At 38.3% G+C, this 23,275-nt stretch overlaps 1 protein-coding gene across 7 annotated transcripts in view; it reads right to left on the bottom strand.

Moving 5' to 3' along the window:
• Positions 1–23,275, bottom strand: part of HEPH (hephaestin) — a gene marked incomplete at both ends in the record, with an annotated part of 101,946 nt that overhangs the window by 39,094 nt on the left and 39,577 nt on the right. For 3 of the 7 annotated variants that reach the window (XM_084259131.1, XM_084259129.1, XM_084259127.1), the window contains 5 exons: positions 44–183; positions 3,754–3,967; positions 15,596–15,808; positions 18,082–18,232; positions 20,240–20,451. In XM_084259131.1, coding sequence (XP_084115257.1) covers positions 44–183; positions 3,754–3,967; positions 15,596–15,808; positions 18,082–18,232; positions 20,240–20,451 — 930 coding nt within the window. The remainder of the gene's footprint in view (positions 1–43; positions 184–3,753; positions 3,968–15,595; positions 15,809–18,081; positions 18,233–20,239; positions 20,452–23,275) is intronic. The other 4 variants (XM_084259130.1, XM_084259132.1, XM_084259133.1 and 1 more) reach the window with 3 other exon arrangements.

The raw sequence follows: 23,275 nt of genomic DNA, 5'->3' as shown, positions 1-23,275 counted from the left end.
AAAAGCAGTACAACCTTCTAATAGGAAAGTAGAATGACTTTACCTAAGATTCCCAAGTGTTCATCTACTCCAGCCCTTGGCTGAGGAATCCTGAATGTACCATCAGTGTATTCCCTGAATACAGCCTTCTTGTATCTGGAACCCAGGAGTCCATCCTTGTTGCTCAGGAAGATGTGACCATAACTAGAAGAATCCAAAAGTGGTATCAGCACCTTGACATCAACTCCTTATTTTCAGATACCAGTGAAACAGGACCCCCACATACACAGCACAAACTACAGGACATGACTGGCTTTGTTGAGGCCCACTTTACTAAGCTGGGTTTGATGGCCAACCTCACACCTCAGTGGTTGGATTTGAGAACTGACCCCATTGACAACTTGCAGGCCAGCCCTGGACTATAGCAATGTCAGCCTGTGTTGAACTGGGACAGTCCCTAGGGCAGTCTGGTGGGCTACAACAACAGTAGCAGCCCCTGAATCCTGTGATTCCTGGTTAAGGGCTGCTCAGATGACCATCTGATCCTGCTGAAGCTGGCTCCAGCTGTAGCTCCCAAGCCCCCCATGGATATGAGCCTGCATAATCTCAATGTTTATCAGATCAGATCTGGATGCATGACTGACTGGGAGTTAAATTTTGAATATGGTGCCAGAATTGTAAGTGAGCCAATCAGGTTCAAGCTCCTACTAGGAAAATCAGGTTTGTACTCCACTGGTTCTATTAAAGGTTTTTGAGACCATTCAGGATGATCTGATTGGAGTTCAGTTCTCAGCACCAATAAGACAGTTGGAAGTGTAAACAAACCAATAAGACTTGAATGACAGGGATCCTGAAGAGGATATAAGCCAGAGCATTAGCCAGCTTGAGATCATTCATCAGACAGCTTCAGATCAGAGTCTTCAGGAATCCTGGAAAGATCTTGGTAGACAGATTTGTCAAGAAGATTTGTTGGGACAGAACCCTTTTCAGACTTTGACACTTCCATAAACCCTCTGGACCTTAACAGAGACCTTCTCAGAGACCTCCATAAAATTTTCAAGAGACTTGACTGCTGCACCTGCCTCTAGCCCTGCCTCTGACATCACCTACAGAGAAAACTGTTGACTTATGCTTGGTGTCTCTGAAAGATCTGTTTGTCATTGGCTTATGCCCACCATCAGAAATAGCTATCACACTAGTGCCAGTTCTCTGGTGCTATCACCTGCTGACCTATGACCAGAACTGTTGACTTGTATCTGGCCACCGTTGAGAGTTGACCACCACTTCTAATCCTCCAGCACTGCCTCTTGGTGTTGTTGCATCTGGCACTGTTAAGCTCAGCATGTTGTCATGTCCAGTTCAGCTTTTGGAGTGTTGCTGTTGGCCGCTGCAGTATCACCTAGGCAGTCTGAGACGTGACTGCCTCCAGCTAACACTGTGAGTTGAATCCACTGCTTACCATTGTGCCAATATGTCCAGTCTCTCATTGAAGGGACAATAACATCTTGCATGAGCAGCCTTTGTTTGGACTACTGGACACTGCATACACTATCTAGGGTAGATCAGCTGGCCATTTATTATCTTAGAAATGCTTTCCTCTTTTCCAATCTTCCCTTTGTTGATAAACCCCATTGTTGTGCACCCTGAGCCTGAGTAGTATCTTGCAATTGTGAGTACACAGGTGAGAACTCACAAACAGAAACCTATGCCCTAGCCCTGGTACTGTTTTATGCAAAGCTAAGTCAGACCCAACTTCATGTGACAGATAGAAAAAGGAACCTATTTCCTCTAATGTCAGATTGCCCACCATTTTTGCTACATAAATGCTATTAAATGTGGCAGGTTTCAATATTGTTCATATTTTCTTATCAATTATCATCCCTGTAGGAATGTGTACTAAAATTTATAAGGGAATACCTCTGGGATAAGAATCAGAAGCCCTGGGCCTTAATGATGTACTTAAATTGAATTAGTTTCACAAGAGGACAAAGCACTGGTGGTAGGTGGCAGAAGGATAGTAAATGTTTCAGCTGCTAGAGGGTTAAGGGATGTCGAGAGGTAAGGAGGAAATTGACTATTACAGATCTCTCCTCATAAGATACTTTCCTATTTACAAATAGTTTTATTATTTATTGTTTAATTAATATTACTTACTTTATCATTTGACAGCCCCAATAGGCTGATGAGGTAAGTATGTCCCAGAGTATGGGAACTTTTATTATTAAGTGCCTTGACTGTTCTATGCCTTTGCCTTAATTATTCTTTGCTTTGACTGTTCTGTGTGTCTAGTGTGTAGAAACAGGGAAAGTTAATAAAGAAATCTCCCAGGGCAAAAGTCCTGGTATGAGAATCCACACATGCTGAAAACAGCATGTGCAGAAACAGGGAAAGTTGATAAGAAATCTCCCAGGGCAAAAGTCCTGGTATGAGAATCCACACATGCTTAAAACAGCATGTGCAGAAACAGGAAGAGTTTAAGCAAGGGAACCTATCAAGGCAAAAGTCCTAGTGTGAGGGTCTACACATGCTGAAAACAGCATGTGCAGAAACAGCAATAGGTGTTATGGCTAGAGTAGCATAAAAACTGACACTTTACTTGGCTTTCTCATTACCTCTCAACCTTGGCTGGTGCAGCTGGTTGCACATCCCCCATACACTTGTGCATTCCCTGTTTGCCTGCTTGCTTCTTTGATCTTTTTACTTCCTGTCTGATTCTAAATAAAAACGAGATTGTCCTTGGAGCTGGGCTGCACTTTCTTGGTGCAGTCCTTCTACGCTTCTCATTGTTCTGGACATGGACTCTGAATAATCCATTTTCATCCCGCCGCTTCAAGTCGTCATAACGAGACACCAGAGGATAAATCAGTGCGCCAAAGATAAACAAAGTTTAGAAAAGGGAAGTCACTTCTTCTCAGTCATAGATCAAGTTAGCAAAATGGTTGTAACTTCAACAACCTACCAGAAGGACAATAATTAGCAAAAAGTAGTGAAATCACCAAAAATAAACTGGAATGGAGAATCCTAAACTGTACCTCAGTTTCCATTATTGTTTTGGCTAAGCACATAGCTGCCAAGCCAGAGACTATACTTGCAAGAATTCCATACAGCTAGGTCTAGTCATATTAATAAGCTCAGGATAGTGAGGTATGAGAGAAAGTGATATATATATATATATGTGTGTGTGTGTGTGTGTACATATATATATATATATTTCCAAGTCATTGTCTTACATACTATTTTGCCTGACCTGAACTGTTTTAACCTTTTTTGATAGTTGGGATGACTACAACAGGAATAGACATCACAGTTCTAGGGATAAAAGCAAGTGTTATGGACTGCTCGTATTTGTACTATGATATGACGAAGAAATGAAATTCTTACTTATTTAAGTTACTCTACTTTAGGGTTTTTCTGCTCTTCAGCTTAATCTTAAGGATATTTTGTCAAGAGACAGTTAAATTGGGAGTTTTTGCTTCCTTGAGTAAGTCCTCTATACAATTTAAATGCCAGTATAGGTGCTTTTTTTCTGTTTAAACAGAGAAAATGAATCAAATATTAAGAGCATGTGGATGTAGATAAGGGCTTTTATTCTGCTCAACAGGATTATAGAAGAAGTACTGAGTTCCAGCGAATCTATGGTCTAGTCCTGCTCTAGATTTGTTGTTATCTTATTCAGTGACTTTAAGTGTTTTTTCAACTCAAAATTTCAGTATCACTTTCATTTGCAAAATGATCAAAAAACTCAAAGTGTGAACTATCCATTTCTAAACTTACCTGTTTTTCTCAGGCTGCTTGTGCCATTCCAGTTCCCAGTTTCTGTCTGGGCAATAGTCCCACTCCACTTCTTCTGCCATGATGTAGTAGATCCTTGCAGCCTGGTAATGTTCCCGAGGGGTGGCTTTGTGTCCAGGACACTGGGAAACATTATAGAGTGCCCTCATCCCTGCTTCTCTATGGCTGCCTGCCTGACAGTAAATCTCAAATGTCCCTGAATAAGAAAGAGAGAGCAATATTCAAATCAGAATACCATGTGTAGGTCCTGGGGAATTCCCTGCCTCTATCTAAAGCTTACTGCAGAGAGTGGACAGTTTCAGATATGGTTTCTCTATGCATAGATAAAATATGCTTACAAGTTTATTGAGAATAATGAATACAAAGGTTAAGATTTCTGACTCTAAAGTTACACGAACTGAATTCTGGAGTCACACAAAGATTGCAACTGAAGAAGTTCCTTGCTTTGCTTCTGAGAGGAAAAATCTTACAGTTAACCAAAGGGACACTATACCAAAAGAGTCCCATGGCTTGGAAAAACTGAAGTCCCCATTGGATACTGGATAGCAACACAGACTATAAAGGAAACATTGAGCAGGAGGTGGGAGGGACACCAGAAACTGTAGACTGGGGTGGGAGACACAGGTGTTAGGACTGTTGACTCAGTCAGAAGCCCAGAGGAGGGGAGAGTGGGAATCTTGTAGATGCATACATTCTTGAAAGAAGAGACACCCATATGGAAGAGCTGGGGGTTACCTCATATAGGCCTGTCCCTGAAAAGGAAAAGAATTAACTCTACTTGCATCACTCTTCTCCTAACCCACTAACAGTGCTCAGACTACTAAGTCTCACACATGGAACCTGAGAAAGAAGGGATATCAGCAGCACAAGCACAGCAAAACCAGGCAACAGCACTGCAGCAGCTGAACACTTTGAGACCTCCCTTGTATTCTAGTGACTCAACAACTGAAAAAAAAAAAAAGTTCTATGTAGCTACAGAAGCTTGAAAAAAAGCAAAAAAAAAAACATATGAAATCAAATAAAAACAAGCAACATGTACAATAAAAGTAAAATTAATTTGACTCTCTAAGTCATTGTAAAACATATTTTAAATATATAAAGGACTTAAAAATAGCAAAATATACAGACAAAAATATATAACATGTGGTAATTGAGACTTCAAGGGAATATAAAATTACAATGAGAGCACAACTCTCTTTAAACCAATCAAAATAGCATGGTATAGGATTATATCTCCCTACTAGATAGAGTTCAAATTTGCTATAATAAAGGAACTAAAAGAGATAAATTAAAACTCAGAAAAGAAAGTCAAAATGATACAAGACAATTCAGAAATGTTAAGCAAATAGATAAAAGAAAATTCAGAAAAATGAATGAGCTCAGAAATTAAAATGAATGAAGGTAGAAATTAAATCTTTAAGTAGGAAAAGACTCAGGATATAAAAGATACAATAAATTATATCAAGAAGTAGGAAAAAAGCTATGAAAGCAGAATAGACCAAATGAAGGTTTGAATCAGTAACCTTAAATATAGTAGTGCACAATGGAACCAGGTGGAGAAGAGAAAGAAATACTATGTAAAAATATGAAGAACTTCAAAAACTATCTGACTCCATTGAAAAAGACAACATAATGATAATGGATCTTCCAAAAAGGGAGTCTAGAGAGGGCAACATAAACCTTATTCTAAACAATACAAAATAACTTCTCAAATCTGAGAAAATGTATTATACAACTCCATGAAGTCTATAGTTAACTAAATTCTGTGACTGAAAGCAAGATCAAAGGAAGGGAAAATATAAAGAGTTCCAGACAAATAATATTGAATAAAACTGGGGGGTTGAGGGGTGGGGAGGTAAATTATAAAAGAATTCCCCTCAGGCTTACATCAGATTTTCCACAGAAATTCTACAAAGAGAAAAAGGAATGACATATTCAAAACACTCAAAGATAAAAACTGTCATCCACTGTTACTTCCTGCAAGACTCACTAATATGTGAGGGAGAAATAAAGACCTGCCAAGACAAACAAAAGCTGATGGAGCTTGCCAATTAACAAATCTCTCTTACAAAATAGCATGTATCAAATCTATCAAAAATTCAAAAATACTAATTCAAACAGAAACTTGCATTCCCATGTTTATTGCAGCACTATTGTAATAGCCAAACTGTGAAAATAACAGAAGTGCCCCAAACAGATAAGTGGATCAAGAAGATTTGCTATACATACACAATGGAATACTACTCGGTGGTCAAAAAAGATAAACTCATGCCATTTATGGCAACATGGCTGTGGCTGGAGGGGAAGGTACATGAAAGGAATGGTACATGAAAGGATGGTACATGAAAGGAAGAAGTGGAAGGAGAAAGTTACTGGATGGTATCACTTTTATGTGGACTATAAAGAAATTAAACTAAGGTTCAAATAAAGACAAACTTAAAAACTAATTCCTAAAGTGACTATGGAATTGAAGCACCCGTACAGGAAGGAGGTGGGGGAGGGGTGAAAACAAGGAGGGAAGGGAGCACAATGGACAATGGACTATGGTGGTGGATTGTGAACGACTTGGTGGTGGGTGCACTATGGTGGAGCTACATGAGGAGGGGTATGTTGTACTTCCAAAATGCAAACAATAATATAAGCCAATGTTACCTCAATTAAAAAAAAAGAGAGAGAATAGGGCCTCCCCGGTGGCGCAGCGGTTGAGCGCTGGGTTATGAAGCTGCCCGCAGCCTCTGCAGCCTCTGCAGCGCCGGTTCCATCCCCGGCTGCTCCCCGGCCACCGGAGGAGGGTCCCACATGGCGCGCAGACCTCTCCTGCCGACCTTTGCTCCCCTCAGCAGTGTACTTCGGTCCTTCTGCCTGCTCTGCTCCCCGCTCTGTCTCTGGTGAATTCTCTCACCCTCCCCTGCCTCTGGCCTATGCCCCAGTTCTTGTATAAATAAAAATAAATCTTTAAAAAATATTACATTTTATAAAAACTGATAATAATCACATCAAAACAAAAACAATATGGAAGTGTCAAATCCTAATACATATATAATCACCATAAATTTAAATGAACTTAATTTACCAATCAAAAAGCACAAAGTGGTTTGCTGGATGATAAAATAGCTCCACCATTCTGCTGTCTCCAGGAGACCCTCTGAGTTCTAAAGATAAATGTAGGCTCAAAGCAGAAAGTTAGAAAAAAAATCCAGTAAATAAATAGTACCTCAAAAAAAGAAAGGGCCAGACACACATGTTGATGAAATAGATTTCAAACTAAGACAGGTAACAAGAGATAAGGATGAATATCATATAATAACTAAGGGAATACATAACACTCATCGTTTGAAGGAGAATCAAAATATGTAAAGCAGCTATTGAAAAACCTGAGCAGACATTGATGGGATCATAAAAAATAATAGACGATTTCAACACACCATTTACATCATTGGAGAAATTAACCAGTCAACAAAACAAGTAAACAATAGTCTTCAATGAGGGTTTAGAACAGATGGACTTGATAGATAGTTATAGGACACTGCACTCCAAAAACTCTGAGTACACACACTTCTCAAGTGCACATAGTCATTTTAAAGTATAGAGCACACGCTGGGTCACAAAATTAAGTGAATGCATTCATGAAGACCGAAATCATATTGAAACAGGAGCCCTGCCACCCTGGCGAGAACGTTGGGGCATGAATGGCTTTGCTGAGGCTTGCCTCAGTAAAATGGGTTTGACAACAGACCCCAGTATGAATTGTGGAGAGAGAGGCTAATGGTTCCTAGTTTGGGTCTGCTCAGAGGAACATCCCAACTCTGCAGAGAAACTTGAGCTCAGCATACAATCCTCAAGGGGTCCCAAGGACAGTTATGTGGGCTCCATCAATGACAGAAGTGGTACTTTGCCAGCTTAATCTTGGCAGTAGCCAGAATCTCTAAGAGCTATAATATTGGGACCTTTTCTCTGGTATCATATCCTGCTGACTGGTGCTGACAGGCACTGCTGACCTGTGTCCAGTACTGCTGAACTGGATCTTGCCACTTCTGAGAGCTGGCCAAAACTTCTTGTCTTCCAGCACTGCCTCCAGTTGGTGTTGCATCTGTCACTGTCTGGACTGGCATCTGGTGTTGTCCATCCTGGCCTCAGACTGCTGCTGTTGGCTACTGCAGTTTCACTTCTGGAGCCCGACCTGTGATCACTTCCAGCTGCCAACCTGAGTGCTTACCAGTGTGCCACCAGCTCCAGGCCCTTGTCAGAGAGACAGTGTCATCTTTCATGAGCAGCCTTTGTTTTGCACTACTGGATAGTGCATACACAATCTGGGGTAGGACAGCTAGCCTTTTGTCACAATAGAAACACTTTCCTTTTCACAATCTCCCCTGTTAATAAATTCCATTGTTGTTTCACACTGAGCCTGAGTAGTGTATTGCTATTGTGAGTGCATGCATGAGAACTCTCAGTGACCTGTCCCCTACCTTGGCACTGTTTTAATATCAGGAATCTTCTCTGATCACAAAGCTAACAAACTAGAAGTAAACCAGAAAAAGAAAGAGAAAAAAGTCAAATGTATGGAGACTAAACGACATGCTACCGAATGACTATTGGATTATTGTGGAAATAAAAGGAGAATTTGAAAAACAAAACAAAAAAACTGGAGGCAAAAGAAATGAAAGCATGATTGCCAAAAAGTATGGGACAGAACAAAGGAAGCATTAAGAGGGAACGACACAACAGGGCCACTCCAAAAAACAAGAAAGATCTGAAATAAATAAACCAACTATATACCTTTTTAAAAAATAATGTATTTTATATATATTTTACATAATTATTCATTTTTCTACAATGTTTGCTTTCTTTTCTCAGGTGTGGTCCCCACTGTATTTTCACGACCAATTCACCCATGCACAATCATCATAGTCCACTGTGATCTTCCCGCCTTTGTTTTGATCACTCACCCTCCCTCTCCCCAGCAGAATATTTCTGATTTATAGTTGCCTGTTAATTTTTGTTTTGTTCATTATTGTTATTACTATTTCCCTGATCCCTTACTTGGTTCCCCTACATCCCTCCTATAAGTGAAACCATCTGATATTTGTTCTTCTTTTTCTTTCTGACTTATTTCACATAGCATAATCCCTTCTAGCTCCATCCATTTTGCTGTGAATGGCATGAGTTTATCTTTTTTGATTGCTGAATAGTATTTTATTGTGTATATATACCACTTCTTCTTGATCCAGTCATCTATTTTTGGGCATTTGGCTTGTTTACAAATCTTACCTATTGTAAATAGTGCTGCAATAAACATAGGGGTGCAGGTATCCTTTTGAATAATGTTTTTGTGTCCGTTGGGTCGATCCCTAGGAGTGGAATTGCTGGGACATGTGGTAGCTCCATTTTTAGTAGTCTGAGGAACTGCCACACAGTTTTTCATAGTGGTTGGAATAGTTTGCATTCCCACCAGCAGTGTAGGAAAATTCCTTTTTTGCCACATCCTCAACAACATTTGTTGTTGCTAGTTATTTAAATATGTGCCATTCTCATTGGTATAAGGTGGTATCTCATGGTTTTGATTTGCATTTCCCTGATTATGAGGAATATTGAATATTTTTTTCATATGTCAGTTGGCCATTTGCATTTCCTTTTTGGAGAAATGTCTTTTAAGTTCTTCTGCCCATTTATTGACTGGATTGTTTACTTTGTGTGTGTGTGTGTGTGTGTGTGTGTGTTTTAGTCTTGTGAGTTCTTTGTATATCTTTGTGATTAATCCCTTATCAGTTGTATGGAGTGCAAAAATTTTCTCCAAATCAGTGGGGTGTCTCTTTGTTTTCGTTAATGTTTCTTTGCTGCAGAGAAGCTTTTTAGTTTCATGAAATCCCAGCTGTTTATGTTTTACTTCACTTCCTTTGCTTTGGGGGATAAGCCTTTAAAGATGTTATTGAGATATATATCTTCTGTGTTTTACCTATATTTCATTCTATATATGGTTTCAGGTCTTATTATTAGTTTTTCTATGGAGTTTTTAAGGCTTTCTATGTGTATAATCACATTGCCTGCAAATAGTGATAGTTTTATATCTTCTTTCCCTATTTGGATTCCATGTATGCTTTTCTCTTATTGCTCTGACTAGAACTTCCAGTATTATGTTGAAGAGCAGTGGTGAGAGTGGACATCCTTGTCTTCTTCCAGATCTTAAAGAAAGGATTTCAACTTTCACCATAGACAATAGTATCATTTCTGGGTTCATCATATATGACCTTTATAATGTAAAGGAAGTACTTTCAACCTTGAGAATTTCAAGGACCTTCATCATAAATGGTTGTTGGACTTTGTTGAATTTTTTTGGGTGCAGTGTATTATTGATGTCTGTTAAGCCCATGAGATCTAGGTCTTTATTTAGGGCTTTTGAGTCCTTGCTATTTTTTGTCTTGTTGATCTGCCCATTGGTGCAAGTGAGGTTTTGAAGTCTTCAACTCTATATGTATTTTCTCTAATGTCTGTGTTCGGAGCTGATAATAATTGTCTTACATATTTTAGTAATACTTTCTTTGGTGAGTATATGTGGATGAGTGTTATAACTTCCTGATGTACTGTCCTCTTAATCATAATGTAGTGTCCATCTATGCCTCTTTTTTACCATTTTCAGTTTGACGTTTATTTCATCTGATATAAGTGTAGCTGTTCCTGCCTTCTTTTTTGGTCCATTTGCTGTAGCACTGTTTTCTGACCTTTTACTTTCAGTTTATGTTTGTCTTTTATTGTTAAATCTGTTTCCTGGAGGCAGCAGAAGGGTGGATTTTGTTTTTTAATCCAGCCTGCTACTCTGATAAGTTTAGCCCATTTACATTTAGAGTTAATATTGATACGTTGGCATCTGTATTTGTCATTTTGTTTGTCTTTTTTATGATTTTATTTCTTGCCTTATTCTGTTTTTTTCTTATTCATTCCTCTGTTGATTTTTGCCTTTAGGACTACTTGCAGTATTTTTTGGAGTAGGGGTTTAGTCGTAATGAATTTCTGGAGATTCTGTTTGTCTGAAAAGGTCCTTATTTTTTCTTCATAGAGGAAGGAGAGCTTCATAAAGTAAAGTATTTTTGGTTGGCATTAGTTGACTTGAAGTTTGAGGTATATGTCACTCCATTCTCTTCTTGCCTGTAGTGTTTCTTTGGAGAAGTCTGATGTCAGTCTGATTGGTTTTCCTTTATAGGTTATCTATTTCTTCCCCCTTGTCAGCTTCATTATGATTTCCTTGCCTTGGACTCTTGTTGCTTTACTATTATGTGTCTTGCTATAGTTTTCCTTTCATTGGTGTTCTTCTCTCTTCTTGTATGTATATTTTCAGCTCCTTCCTCATGCTTGGGAAGTCTCTTCTATTATCTCCTTGAATAGTTTCTCAGTTCTTTGGTCTCTCTCCTCACCTTCTGGGATTCCTTTAACTTTTTTTTTTTTAAGATTTATTTATTTATTTATACAAGCACTGGGTACAGTCAGAAGAGCGGGAGGGTGAGAGAATTCACCAGAGCCAGAGCAGAAAGCAGAGCAGGCAGAAGGACCGAAGTACACTGCTGAGGGGAGCAGCAGGTGGCAGGAGAGGTCTGCGCGCCATGTGGGACCCTCCTCCGGAGGCCGGGGAGCAGCTGGGGATGGAACCGGGGCTGCAGAGGCTGCAGGCAGCTTCGTAACCCAGTGCTCAACCACTGCACCAATGGGGAGGCCCTCCTTTAACTCTTATATTTCCTTTCTGCATTTTGTCAGATTGTTCTTGTGGTGTTTTTTTCATTCTTTTTCCTTCATACTTTTCTTTCTTTCTTTTTTTTTTTTTTTTTGGTTCCTTCTATTTCTGTATCTTTGAGAGTAATGATTAGTTCTTCAATTTTATCAATTCTGTTTTCATTGCTTTTCCCAGTGTTCTTTAGCTCCTCCATTAATCTTTTAATCACTGGTGTTTCCTTCATTTCCTTCTTTAAGGACTCAATTTAATTTTTCAGTTTATAAATACATTTCTAATTCATTCTTTTCCTTTTCATCTTATTTATGTTCTACAATCATGACAGCTTTAAATTCTCTATTTGGCAGGCAGAAATTTCTTCCATGTCATTGTTAAGTTGCAGTAGCTGATTTTCTTTTTTGTGGTGTGTTCTTCCCCTGAGGTCTTGCTCGGTTATTTGTATTTTTCCTTCTTCCTATTGTTTGTTCTCTAATTTATTCTATGCATTGGGCCACTGTGACACTGTTACTGGCAGGCATCTCTTTGAGGTGCTCCTTCTGGGATGTTGGGGACTGGTGACCAGACTGAGTCCAGAATTGTTAAGCCAGACTCCACAAAGGTAGTGATGTTGTGGATATGTGAATAGGTACTGTCCCTGAAGATCCCCTCCCACTTGGTTCAACTTTATGGTGGAGACCTCCCAGTCTCTACTAGTTCCAGAAATATACTATACTCAATTTGTGTACATAATACAAATATTAATTATTCTCCTGATGCCTAGAAGATATATTTATTGTTGTATGAAGATAACATTGAATGTGAAGAGAGACACAGGGCCAGGTCTGGAGCAATGGATCTTGTCCTCATGGAGTATGAAGCCTTGCATGGTAGCACATGGCAATCATTCTAGCTCACCAACCTGGAAGCTATTCCAACTATATACCTTAGGGAACTAGAAAAGAAAAATAAGAAGGAAAGAAACAACAAAACTATTATCTACCTTTCTTAAACTCTCCAAAATTTGGGCCTCCCTGGTGGTGCAGGCAGTTGAGCACAGCGCTGTGAAGCTCTCTGCAGCCTCTGCAGTGCAGGTTCAATCCTGGCCTGCTGGGGAGACACCCACATGGCACAGTAGACCTCTCCTGTCTCCCCCACTGCTACCCTCAGCAGTGTATTTCAGTCAGTCTGCCTATTCTGTTCCCTGTTCTGTCTCTGGTGAATCCTCTCACACTCCCACACATCTGGCCTGTACACTGGTTCTTGTATGCATGAATAAATAAATCTTTAAAAAAAAACTCTCCAAAGATATAATACTTCCAAAATCTATTTATGAAGCCAACATTACTTATATACCAAAAGCAGATGAGAATATCATGATAAAATAAAATTATAGACTGGTATCAAATCAACAGAAAAGATGAAAATCTTATGATCGTATAAATAGATGCAAAGAAGTAATTTGAAAAGATTCAGTGTCCATTTATGATAAAATAAATGGTGTAAATGAAATTAGGAAAGAAGAAACATCCCTCAACCTCAAAAATAAAATCGACATAGGCCAAACCCACAGTTAACATCATATTGATTGGTGAAAAAACAAAAGTTTTTCATCTCAGGACAGGTACATAAGAAGGATGTGCACTTTCACCACTACTATTAAACATGTTACTGGAAGTCCTAGATAAAACAATTAGGCAAAAGAAAGATATAAAATATATCTAAAATGGAAAAGTAAACATGAAACTACCACTAGTTGCACATAACATAAGAAACCATACAATTTCCACTACAAAGGTATTAGCAACAATAAATTTGTGGAGTACTAGGCTACAAAATGAACATATAGCATTCAGTTGTGTTTCTGTAGGCAAACAACAACTATATGACAAAGAAAAAGAGAAAAATACCTCATGTGTAATCATATCAAAATGAATTAAGTACCTAGGAATAAACCTAATTCTCTGAATTGGAAGAAGTAACATTTGTAAAGTGGTCCTCATACCCAAAGCAACATTGTCAATGAACTCCTTAGCAAATTTTCAATGACATTTTTCAAAAATAGAACAATCATTACAAATTTATGTGGAACCACAGACCCCAAATAACCAAAGCAATCATGACAATAAGAAGAACTGAAATATGATATCCCTAGTCTCCAAACTGTACTGTATAGCTACAGTTATTAAAACAGTATGATACTAGAATAAAAATAGACACACAGGCCAATGGAATAGAATTGAGAATCCAGAAATAAAGTTATATGGGCAGTTAATTTATGACAAAGGAATCAAGAGGATACAATTGAAATGCCATGGTCTATTCAACAAATGGTATTGGAAAATATCAACAGTCACATAGAAAAGAATAAAATGACCACTATTTCACACTATTCACAAAAATGGAGTAAAATAGATTAAAGATTTTGAGGTGAGACCAGAAACCATAAAATATATAGATGAAAATATAGGCAAAACACTCCATGATATTGGCTTCAAGGATGTCTTTGAGTAGTCAACTATAACACCAAGAGAACAATAACAAAAATAAACAAATGGGACTATATCAACTAAAAACCTTCTGTATAATGAGATACTATCATTAAAATGAAAATATACCATGCTGGATGGGAGAAAATACTTGCATATTATAAATCCAATAAAGGGCTAATATCTACATCTGTAAAGAACTCATACAACTCAATAATATAAAATCTAAAAATTTAATGAAAAATGGCAGAGGAGGTAAATAAATATGTAAATAAGACATACAGTGAACCTATAAGCATATGAAAACATGCTTATTATCACTTTTAGGGGCAATACCACATTGAGATAACATCTCTTACCCATGAAAAGGCCCATATAAAAAAGATTAGAAGCAAGTGTTAGAGAGGATGTAGAGAAAATAAAACTCTTAGTCACTGTTTATAGGAGTGTAGATTGGTCCATCCCCTATGAAAAACAATATAGATAATTCTCAAATTATGAACTATAGATATACCATATGATTCAGCAAGTCTTCTCCTAGGTATTAATCTGAATAACATAAAGCCACTAAATTGAAGGGATGTATGTACTCCTATGTTCATTGTATCACTCTTTACAATAGCCAAGTTATAGAAACATAAGTGCCCAACAATAGATGAGTGGATAAAGAAGATGGAATACTCAGCAAGGATATAAACTAACAGCACTTAGTAACATTAACTTAAAAAAAATAAAAAGTTGAAATCTTGCCATTTGTATCAACAAGTGTGGAACTGGAGGAGATTGTCTTAACTGTAATAAATCAAAAGGATATAGAAAAATATCAGATTATTTCAGATTTTTCCTACGAACACTACTGTTACCTATTGACTGGAAAAAGAACATGCATTCCTATGTATGTAGTGCTGTATTATAAAAATTCAGACATACTTAGAATGTGAAAAAAAAAAAACATTTTAGCAAACTCTTCATGAAAGGAGAAATGAGGGAGGGAAGTGGAAAGATAAGGAGGGATAGAAAAAAATCTAACCACAAAGAAGGGAAGCAATTTTTGTTCTACAAATTTAAATTTGTTCTACAAATTTAAACAGAAAATTAATGAAGATCTTGGTTAAAAGTTGTGTTTTGATTCCTGTACTGAAACTGTTATAATACACCTCTCTCCACTCTCATCACCTTTGCAGAATCCCTCACAGAATATCAGAGTTGGAAGAGCTTATAAGTACATCTCATAGATGTCCCTCCCGAAGCAAGGACTCTATTTACAGAATCTTTATATGGCCATAGCTATATGTGCCCAAGGAGCTATGCAGTCAAGTTTACCCTGCCTATGTAAGAACTGCCCTCATGTTGAATAGTATCCCTACTTCTCTCCCATTATTTCAGAAGCAAGCTTCCTCAGCTCTTCACACTATACTGCCTGCAGTTGAGAAAAAAAAAAAACAGACAACAAACAAACAAGAAAAAAACCACAAATAACACTAACATGGACAGCATAGTGAAGAGAGGGAAGGAAAAAAGTTTTTGAGTATTTCCAAATACCCTTAACAAAGCTCTTCTTTATTCTTCACCAGCATCATCCTTCCATCATCATAGCCCCATGCACAACAAAGCCTCTGAACCCAAGTCCAGATGTACTTACCAGGATTGTCTGGCTGCATGATGGCCATGACAAAAGTATGAGGAAAGAGCATGGCTGCACTCTTCCTCATGCCCTGAAGCTGCACAGTGTTGCCCTGGAACATGACCCCATGCACATCTGTCTCTGTGCCCAGGCCAAGCAGGTGCCAGGCCACCATGTCACCCTTGCATATGTCCAGCCTGGGCAGGTTAGAGAACAGAAACCCGTTAATGGCTAGAAAACAAAAAGACAAGACAGGATAGGGAGATGAGACCAGATAGTTGACTCACGCACCAGCCAGCAGCATGGCATCAGTTATTTACTACGATTTTCCACAATTTCAATTTTTAGTTATACTAAATGCCTCTCTCTTCTTCCTTAAGCCACTTTAGTCTATATATAAAGATCTGCCTCTTCAGGACAAGGGTCAAACTGAGCTTCCTATCATCTTATATCTTGCTCCACAAACCTGAACTACTCTTCATTACCAGAAGCCATTCACACACAGAAATATCAACTTTTCCTATTTCTGCTCTCTTGAAGCTCTCCTTCCTTAGCTTTTGTTGTACCACACTTTTTCCTGGTTCTCTTAAAGCCTATCTAATTTTTCCTCCTCCATGTTGTTCTCATTCTCTACCATGGAGTTGAAGTATTGGGGCTGCACATGATTTGCAATCTGTCTCTACTTCATCTTTACCACCACTACCTTGCTTCTGGGTCTCATCTCTGGCCTACACACCTGCAAAAACCTTCTCCCTGGTACCAGTGCCTGCAAGTAGTTCTTTCACCGATCTGCAATCCCACAAACACACTATCAACCTGTGAGCTCTATTGACCTCTGTATTCCCAAGACCACAGTAGGTATTAGAAAACATTTATTGACATTTCACATGTTAGTCCCTCTAGTTGGCACAAATTTTTCCTTTGGCCACTCTCTACAGCAGTGTAATACTCATACATCATGCCTCAGATCAAATGTCACCTCTATGAAGCAGAGTCATTGCCCTCAGTCAGATTCTATGAAATCTTCTCCCCAAACACAAAATTCTGCCGTATCACTTACCACAGAGTCCACTGATTTTTTACTTACAATATAACCTTCTGCACTAGATAAACCTGGAAGAAAGCATATATTTTTTCCTGAATCTGTGTGATTTCCCTAGCACCTGGCATGTTTCCTGGTACTAATCAGGAACTTAATAAATTCAAAAAATTCAAACTGGAATAAACTTGGTTAGTAAAACTATCTTACTTTTCTCCATTTGATGGAACTGACTAGTTACAAGAACCAAGAAATGAAGCAAAAATACACCACACTCATTCTTGACTCACCTTAACTTCTACATACCCCTCAAAATTACAGGGAGCCCTGCTTGAAAATCACCCAATTTCAATGTCCTCATATCCACTGGAACAAGTTTTAGTGAATAACCCTATTTGGTAATCCCATAGGATGTTGATAAGAACTTTACTGACTTCCTGATTCTGATGTCCCTATTTGTATCGTCATAAGACTAAAACCTTTCCAGCCTTTAAGATCCAGCTCAAACATTCACTTTTCCCAGTTATACTTTAATTAGATTTTTTATTCATATTTTCTTCCTCTGAAATCTATGATAATTAAAAAGATGTTTCACAAATAATTATAACTTGTCTTGGATTATTTTATAATTATTTGGTGGGTGTTGTTAGTTCTACCTCATTGCAAAATGCTGGGAACTCCTAGCAAATCAGGTTCACGTCTTCCCATTCATTCACTCATCTCCCCATTAATTTGGTAGTTCACTAGTTCAATAAATATTTACTGTGTGTTATATTGTACAGAGGATACAGAGATAAACAAACAAGACAATAATAACTTTTCAGGAGACTACACTGTAGCAGATGTCAGAAATCATGTAAAAATAACTATAATATTGAGAAGATTATGGTTATTAAAATAGTATGAAAACACAACAGTAGTCCAGAAGAGTGTGTCATATAGTGGATGTGGGTGATAAGAAATGATTACATGGGAGGGTTAACTTTGAATTAGGGAATTTGAGAATGGAATTAATGTCCACTAACTGAAGGTAAAAAAAAAAATGTAAGAAGGGGTATTTCAGGTGGAGAACATATCACTAAAAAAGCATGAAATAAGAAAAGTACAAGATATGCTCTTGGAGAGAAAAAGAGCACCAACTGACTGGAGTATAGGGTTGGGGAGCAAGAGTAGTGAGTGATAAGGGAGAAGATAAAACTGGAAACATGTCATTCCAGCTTACTCTCCTCATTCTCTAGTAGATCCCTTGTGTTAATCCTCATTTCACTTTTTCTACTGTCCCCCCTACCATGTAACACAAGACACAGCACAAAAAAGTACTAAGTATAAGATTTGCTGTCTTATGTTTAATTCCTCACTTGGGATCAGATCAGTGTTTTCTTAAGGATGAGCAATTATTAAGTTTAGGGTTAGTTTTCACTGGGAACATTTCAGTTGTAGCTCAGAGCAAAAACACTCCCCATACCATGCATCCGATTGGAGTCCTGGAAACCCTTGACATCCTCCGAGAGCAGCTGGGAATCCAACATAGCAGCTACTTGATTGGTATTGGTATACCAGCTCTTGTTCTCATCAAACACGGTGAAAAGGAGAAAGAATTCTTTATCCACCCCTTTCTGTATGCCCGTTGGAAGAAAACAAAGGGAAGAATGACAAAAAATTCAGCAATCGTGGACTCTGCAGTTCTACACCTAATGATCCCTGATTCTTTCCCTTTTCCTTTTCCAGACACAGAGTCAACTCCTTATCTTCTGCCTAGAACTATAGATATTGCTATATTTTTTTTTCCTTAGGTAACCTCAAATTGCAGGTAAGTAAAGGAGGTCAGAATAAAGTGACAAGACTGGAGTGGAAGACAAAGACATGAGATAAGGATTATGGAGAAAATGTACAGAGTGTAGTAGAAGAGTCTGAAGTCACTAGGGGAGAAGAGTGGGAAAAGTTGTATAGGTAATTTTGGGGGGATTGCCAAGCAAGGCAAAATAATTATAATAATTAACACATTATTTTATTCTTTTAATTATTAGTATAATGTTACATCTAACATTTACTGGTACTTATTACATATTGAATATTATGTTAAGTACTTTATATGGATTATTTTGCTTAATTGCAGAAACCCAAAATGGTTTATTTCATTGTTGTTAACCATATGCCACATGAGGAAACTGAGGCAAACAGAGGTTAACTAACTTGCCCAAGGTTACATAGCTACAAACAGTGGACTGGATAAAGAAGAAGACAAGCAAATACTAAAGCCAATTTAGGAATTATAAGCAAGGTTTAAGGACCACTGAGATACAAAAAAATGAGATATAGAAGGAAATATAGGCAAAACACTATGTGATTTGCACATCAAAGACATCTTTACAGACACATCACCCAAAGCAGTGATAGTGAAGGCAAAGATAAACAGCTGGGACTACATCAAATTAAAGAGCTTCTGCACAGCAAAAGAGACAATAACAAAAACAAAGAGAAACCCCACCAACTGGGAGAACATTTTTGCACCCAACACTAATGATAAAGGACTGACCACAAAAATCTGCAAAGAGCTGATGAGACTCAACAACAACAAAGAAAATAATCCAGTCAAAAAATGGGCAGAAAAGCTAAAAAGAAACTTCTCTGAAGAGGAAATGCAAATGGCCAACAGGCATATGAAAAAATGTTCAACATCACTTGTCATCAGGGAAATGCAAATCAAAACTACCATGAGATACCATCTTATACCAGTGAGAATGGCACATATTAAAAAAACTAGCAACAACAAATGTTGGCGAGGGTGTGGAGAAAAAGGAACTCTTCTGCACTGTTGGTGGGAGTGCAAACTGGTCCAACCACTGTGGAGAGCTGTGTGGAGATTTCTGGACCTACTAAACATAGAGCTTTCATATGATCCAGCAATTCCACTCCTAGGTATTTACCCAAAGGACACAGAAACATCAATTCCACAGAACACCTGCACCCCTATGTTTATAGCAGCACTGTTTACAATAGCTAAGCTTTGGAAACAACCCAAATGCCCAAAAATAGATGACTGGATCAAGAAGATGTGGTACATATATACCATGGAATATTACTCAGCATTCAAAAAAGATAAACACATGCAATTTGCAGCAACATGGATGGCGCTGGAAGGGATCATGCTCAGCGAAATAAGCCAAAAAGAAAAAGAAAAATACCGGATGGTCTCACTCATAGCAGGAATCTAGAAAACTTAAATAAGGGACCAGGAAAATGAATAACTATAAGAAAGTGAAAATCAAAATCAACAAAAAACTATGAACCAGAGACACTTTTAGGGGGGCGGGGGCGGGAGGAGAGGGATTGGGGTCAGAATGGGGGGGCTGCAATTGTATGGGGAATATAACAATAAAATTTATTTAAAAAAATGAGATAATAGGAGCATATTGAACAGAAAGTAATAAAGACTAAGAAGATGTGTTTGTAAGCATAAGAATAGCATGCAAGATAACATAAGGTCCCCGACTGTTAATTCCTGATTCAATAGCCTGGTTATTTTGCTTTCCATTCCTTTACCTTTAGAACCCAGTTCTATCGAACAACCCAGCCTCATACATCTACCAGCAGGATTTCTAAGCCAGAAGCCCTGGTAATACCTGCTTGCCATCTGCACCCAAGGCACCAGCCCTGCACACCAGCAGGGGTCCCACCAGACCAGAATTTGTATCTTTTATGGGATCCACGGCAGAGAAATACATCCAGGTGAGACAGTCAGGATCCTGAGCAGTAGGGCCAGCATGAGGTGGTACTGTCCAGCGGTATGTCACTTTCTCAAAGGGCTTGGCCACCAAGCCAGGGTGGGATATGCCTGGAGGAAAAAGAAAGGACTCATTACTCATTAGTCACATTGGCTAGACTGAACAACTTCAGCTCCCAACAGTGGGACATCATAAACTACAAAGAGGCAACTACATTTTGAGGCAGCAGCAGGGGTAATAGTAACATGGAATATTGAATATTGAAAAGGATCCTGGGTAGAATTTAAGATATTACAGTTTGGCTTCTGTTTCTACCACTAATTGCTATATGAACTAGGAAGATTTAAACGTCTAAGTGTTTCAATTTTCTAAACTCATAGGATGTAAGGATTAAATGAGCATTTAAAACTTATTTGGAATACCCTTGCATTAATCTACTCCTCTATCCATATATCTGTTTAAATATCTATACATAGGGCCTCCCCGGTGGTGCAGCGGTTGAGCGCTGGGTTGCGTAGCTGCCCACAACCTCTACAGCACCAGTTTGATCCCTGGCTGCTCCCCGGCCACCGGAAGAGGGTTCCACATGGCGAGCAGAACTCTCCTGCCGCCTGCTGCTCCCCTCAGCAGTGCACTTCAGTCTTTCTGCCTGCTCTGCTTCCCGCTCTGGCTCGGTGAACTCTCTCACCCTCCCGCGCTTCTGACTGTACCCAGTGCTTGTATAAATAAATAAATAAATATTTTTAAAAAATAGCACATTAAACCTTTAAAAAAATCTATACATATATAATATTTACTGATTGCCATCATATCCTATTTCATCTTGAATGGCTCAAATTATTGAACAGTTTTTTTTTTCCCTTTTGGCATGTATGTAATTCTGTATGTTATGTATATATGTGTGTGTATATGTTATTTATATATGTGTACATTTATGAAAAATATGACTGTAGATTCTTAAATGGATACATCATGTTCAAGCAATGAATTTTTTTTTAAACATTCAAACCTGACCAAGTGGGATTTATACCAGGGACTCAAGGATGGTTCAACGTCTCAAAATCACTCAATGTAATTCACCACATCAATAAAATGAAAGATTAAAAACAATATGATCATATCAATGGATGCCAAGAAAGCATTTGACAAGATCCAACATCCATTTATAAAAAAAGCACTCAAAAAACTTGGGGAAGATGGGACATATCCTAATGTAGTAAAAGCCATAATATATGACAACCCCACAGCTAGCATCATTTTTTTAAAGATTTATTTATTTATTTATTTATGCAAGCACTGGGTACAGTGGGTATAGTCAGAAGCGTGGGAAGGTGAGAGAATTCACCAGAGCCAGAGCGGGAAACAGAACAGGCAGAACGACAAAATACACTGCTGAGGGGAGCAGTGGGTGCAGCAGGAGAGGTCTGCATGCCATGTGGGACCTTCACCGGGGGCCGGGGATTGAACCAGTGCTGCAGAGGCTGTGGGCAGCTTCGCAGCCCAATGCTCAACCACCGTGCTACCAGGGGAGGCCCAGAGCTAGCATCATTATTAATGGAAAGTCTTTCCACTAAGATGAGGTACAGGACAAAGATGTCTCAATATACAACTACAATTCTACATAGTATTGGAAGGCCTAGCTAGAGCAATTAAGCAAGAGAAATACATAAAAGGAATCAAACAGGGAAAGAAGAAATAAAACAATCACTATTTGCTGCTGATATGAAAATATATAGAAAGAAACTTAAAAACCTCACAGAAAAAGTAAAAAAACTAGTGGTAGGTAGCAAAATCAATGGACAAAAATATCAGTTGCCTTCTTATATGCAAACAATGAGGTAGAAGAAGAAGGAATTAAGAAAATCATCTCATTTATAATTGCAGCAAAAAGAAATAAACACTTAGGAGTAAAGCTAATAAAAAAGGAGAAGGACCTACACAAAGAAAACTATAAAGCATTGATAAAAGAAATAAAGGAAACCATAAATAAGTAAAAAAAAATACCCCTTCCTCATGGATTGGAAGACTCAAAATTGTCAAAATGGCCTCCTACCAAAAACAATTTATAGATTTAAGGAAATCCAATGAAAATTTCAATGACATTCTTCAAAGAAATGGAATAAACATAACTGAAATTCATATGGAACAAAAAAAAGACAATTAACAGTCAGAGCCATTCTAACAAAAGAGGGTAAAATAGTGGCATTATACTTCCAGACTTCAAACTATACTATAAAGCCATAATAATTAAAACTGTGGGCCTCCCTGGTGGCACAAGTGGTTAAGACACAACCTATGAAGCCATTCACAGCCACTACAGCACACGTTCAATCCCCAGCCTGGGAGCACCCCACATGGCACAGCAGACCTCTCTTGACTCACCTGCTGATCCCCTCAGCAGTGTATTTCAGTCTATCCACCTGTTCTGTTCCCCACTCTGTCTCTGGCAAATCCTCTCACTGCCCCCCCCACACTTCTGGCCTGTATCCCAGTTCTTGTATGCATAAATAAATTAATATTTAATAATTAAAACCAAATGGCACTAGAACAAAATCAAACACACAGACCAATGAAACAGCATCAAGCACCCAGAAATAAACTCACACATGATATGGACAACAAAGGAGTGAATAAAATACATTGGAACAAGGAAAACACCTTCGATCAATGGTGTAGGTAAAATTAGAATGCCACATGCAAAAGAGGAAAACTAGACTGCTATCTTATAACATATACAAAAATCAACCCAAAATGGGTAAAAGACTTGGATGTAAAACCTAAAGCCATAAAATACATAGAAGAAAACATAGGTGAAAGACTCCATGAAGTAAGCTTCAGAGATACTTTTTTGAATCCATCCCCAGCAGCAAAAAAACAAAAAAAGACTATAACAATTTGGACTACATCAAATTATAAAGATTTTGCAGAGCAAAG

Source organism: Talpa europaea (assembly GCF_964194135.1).
Source record: "Talpa europaea genome assembly, chromosome: X".
Lineage (NCBI taxonomy): Eukaryota > Metazoa > Chordata > Mammalia > Eulipotyphla > Talpidae > Talpa > Talpa europaea.
Note: the sequence above shows the minus strand (reverse complement) of the source record. Positions and strands in the feature narration are given on the sequence as shown.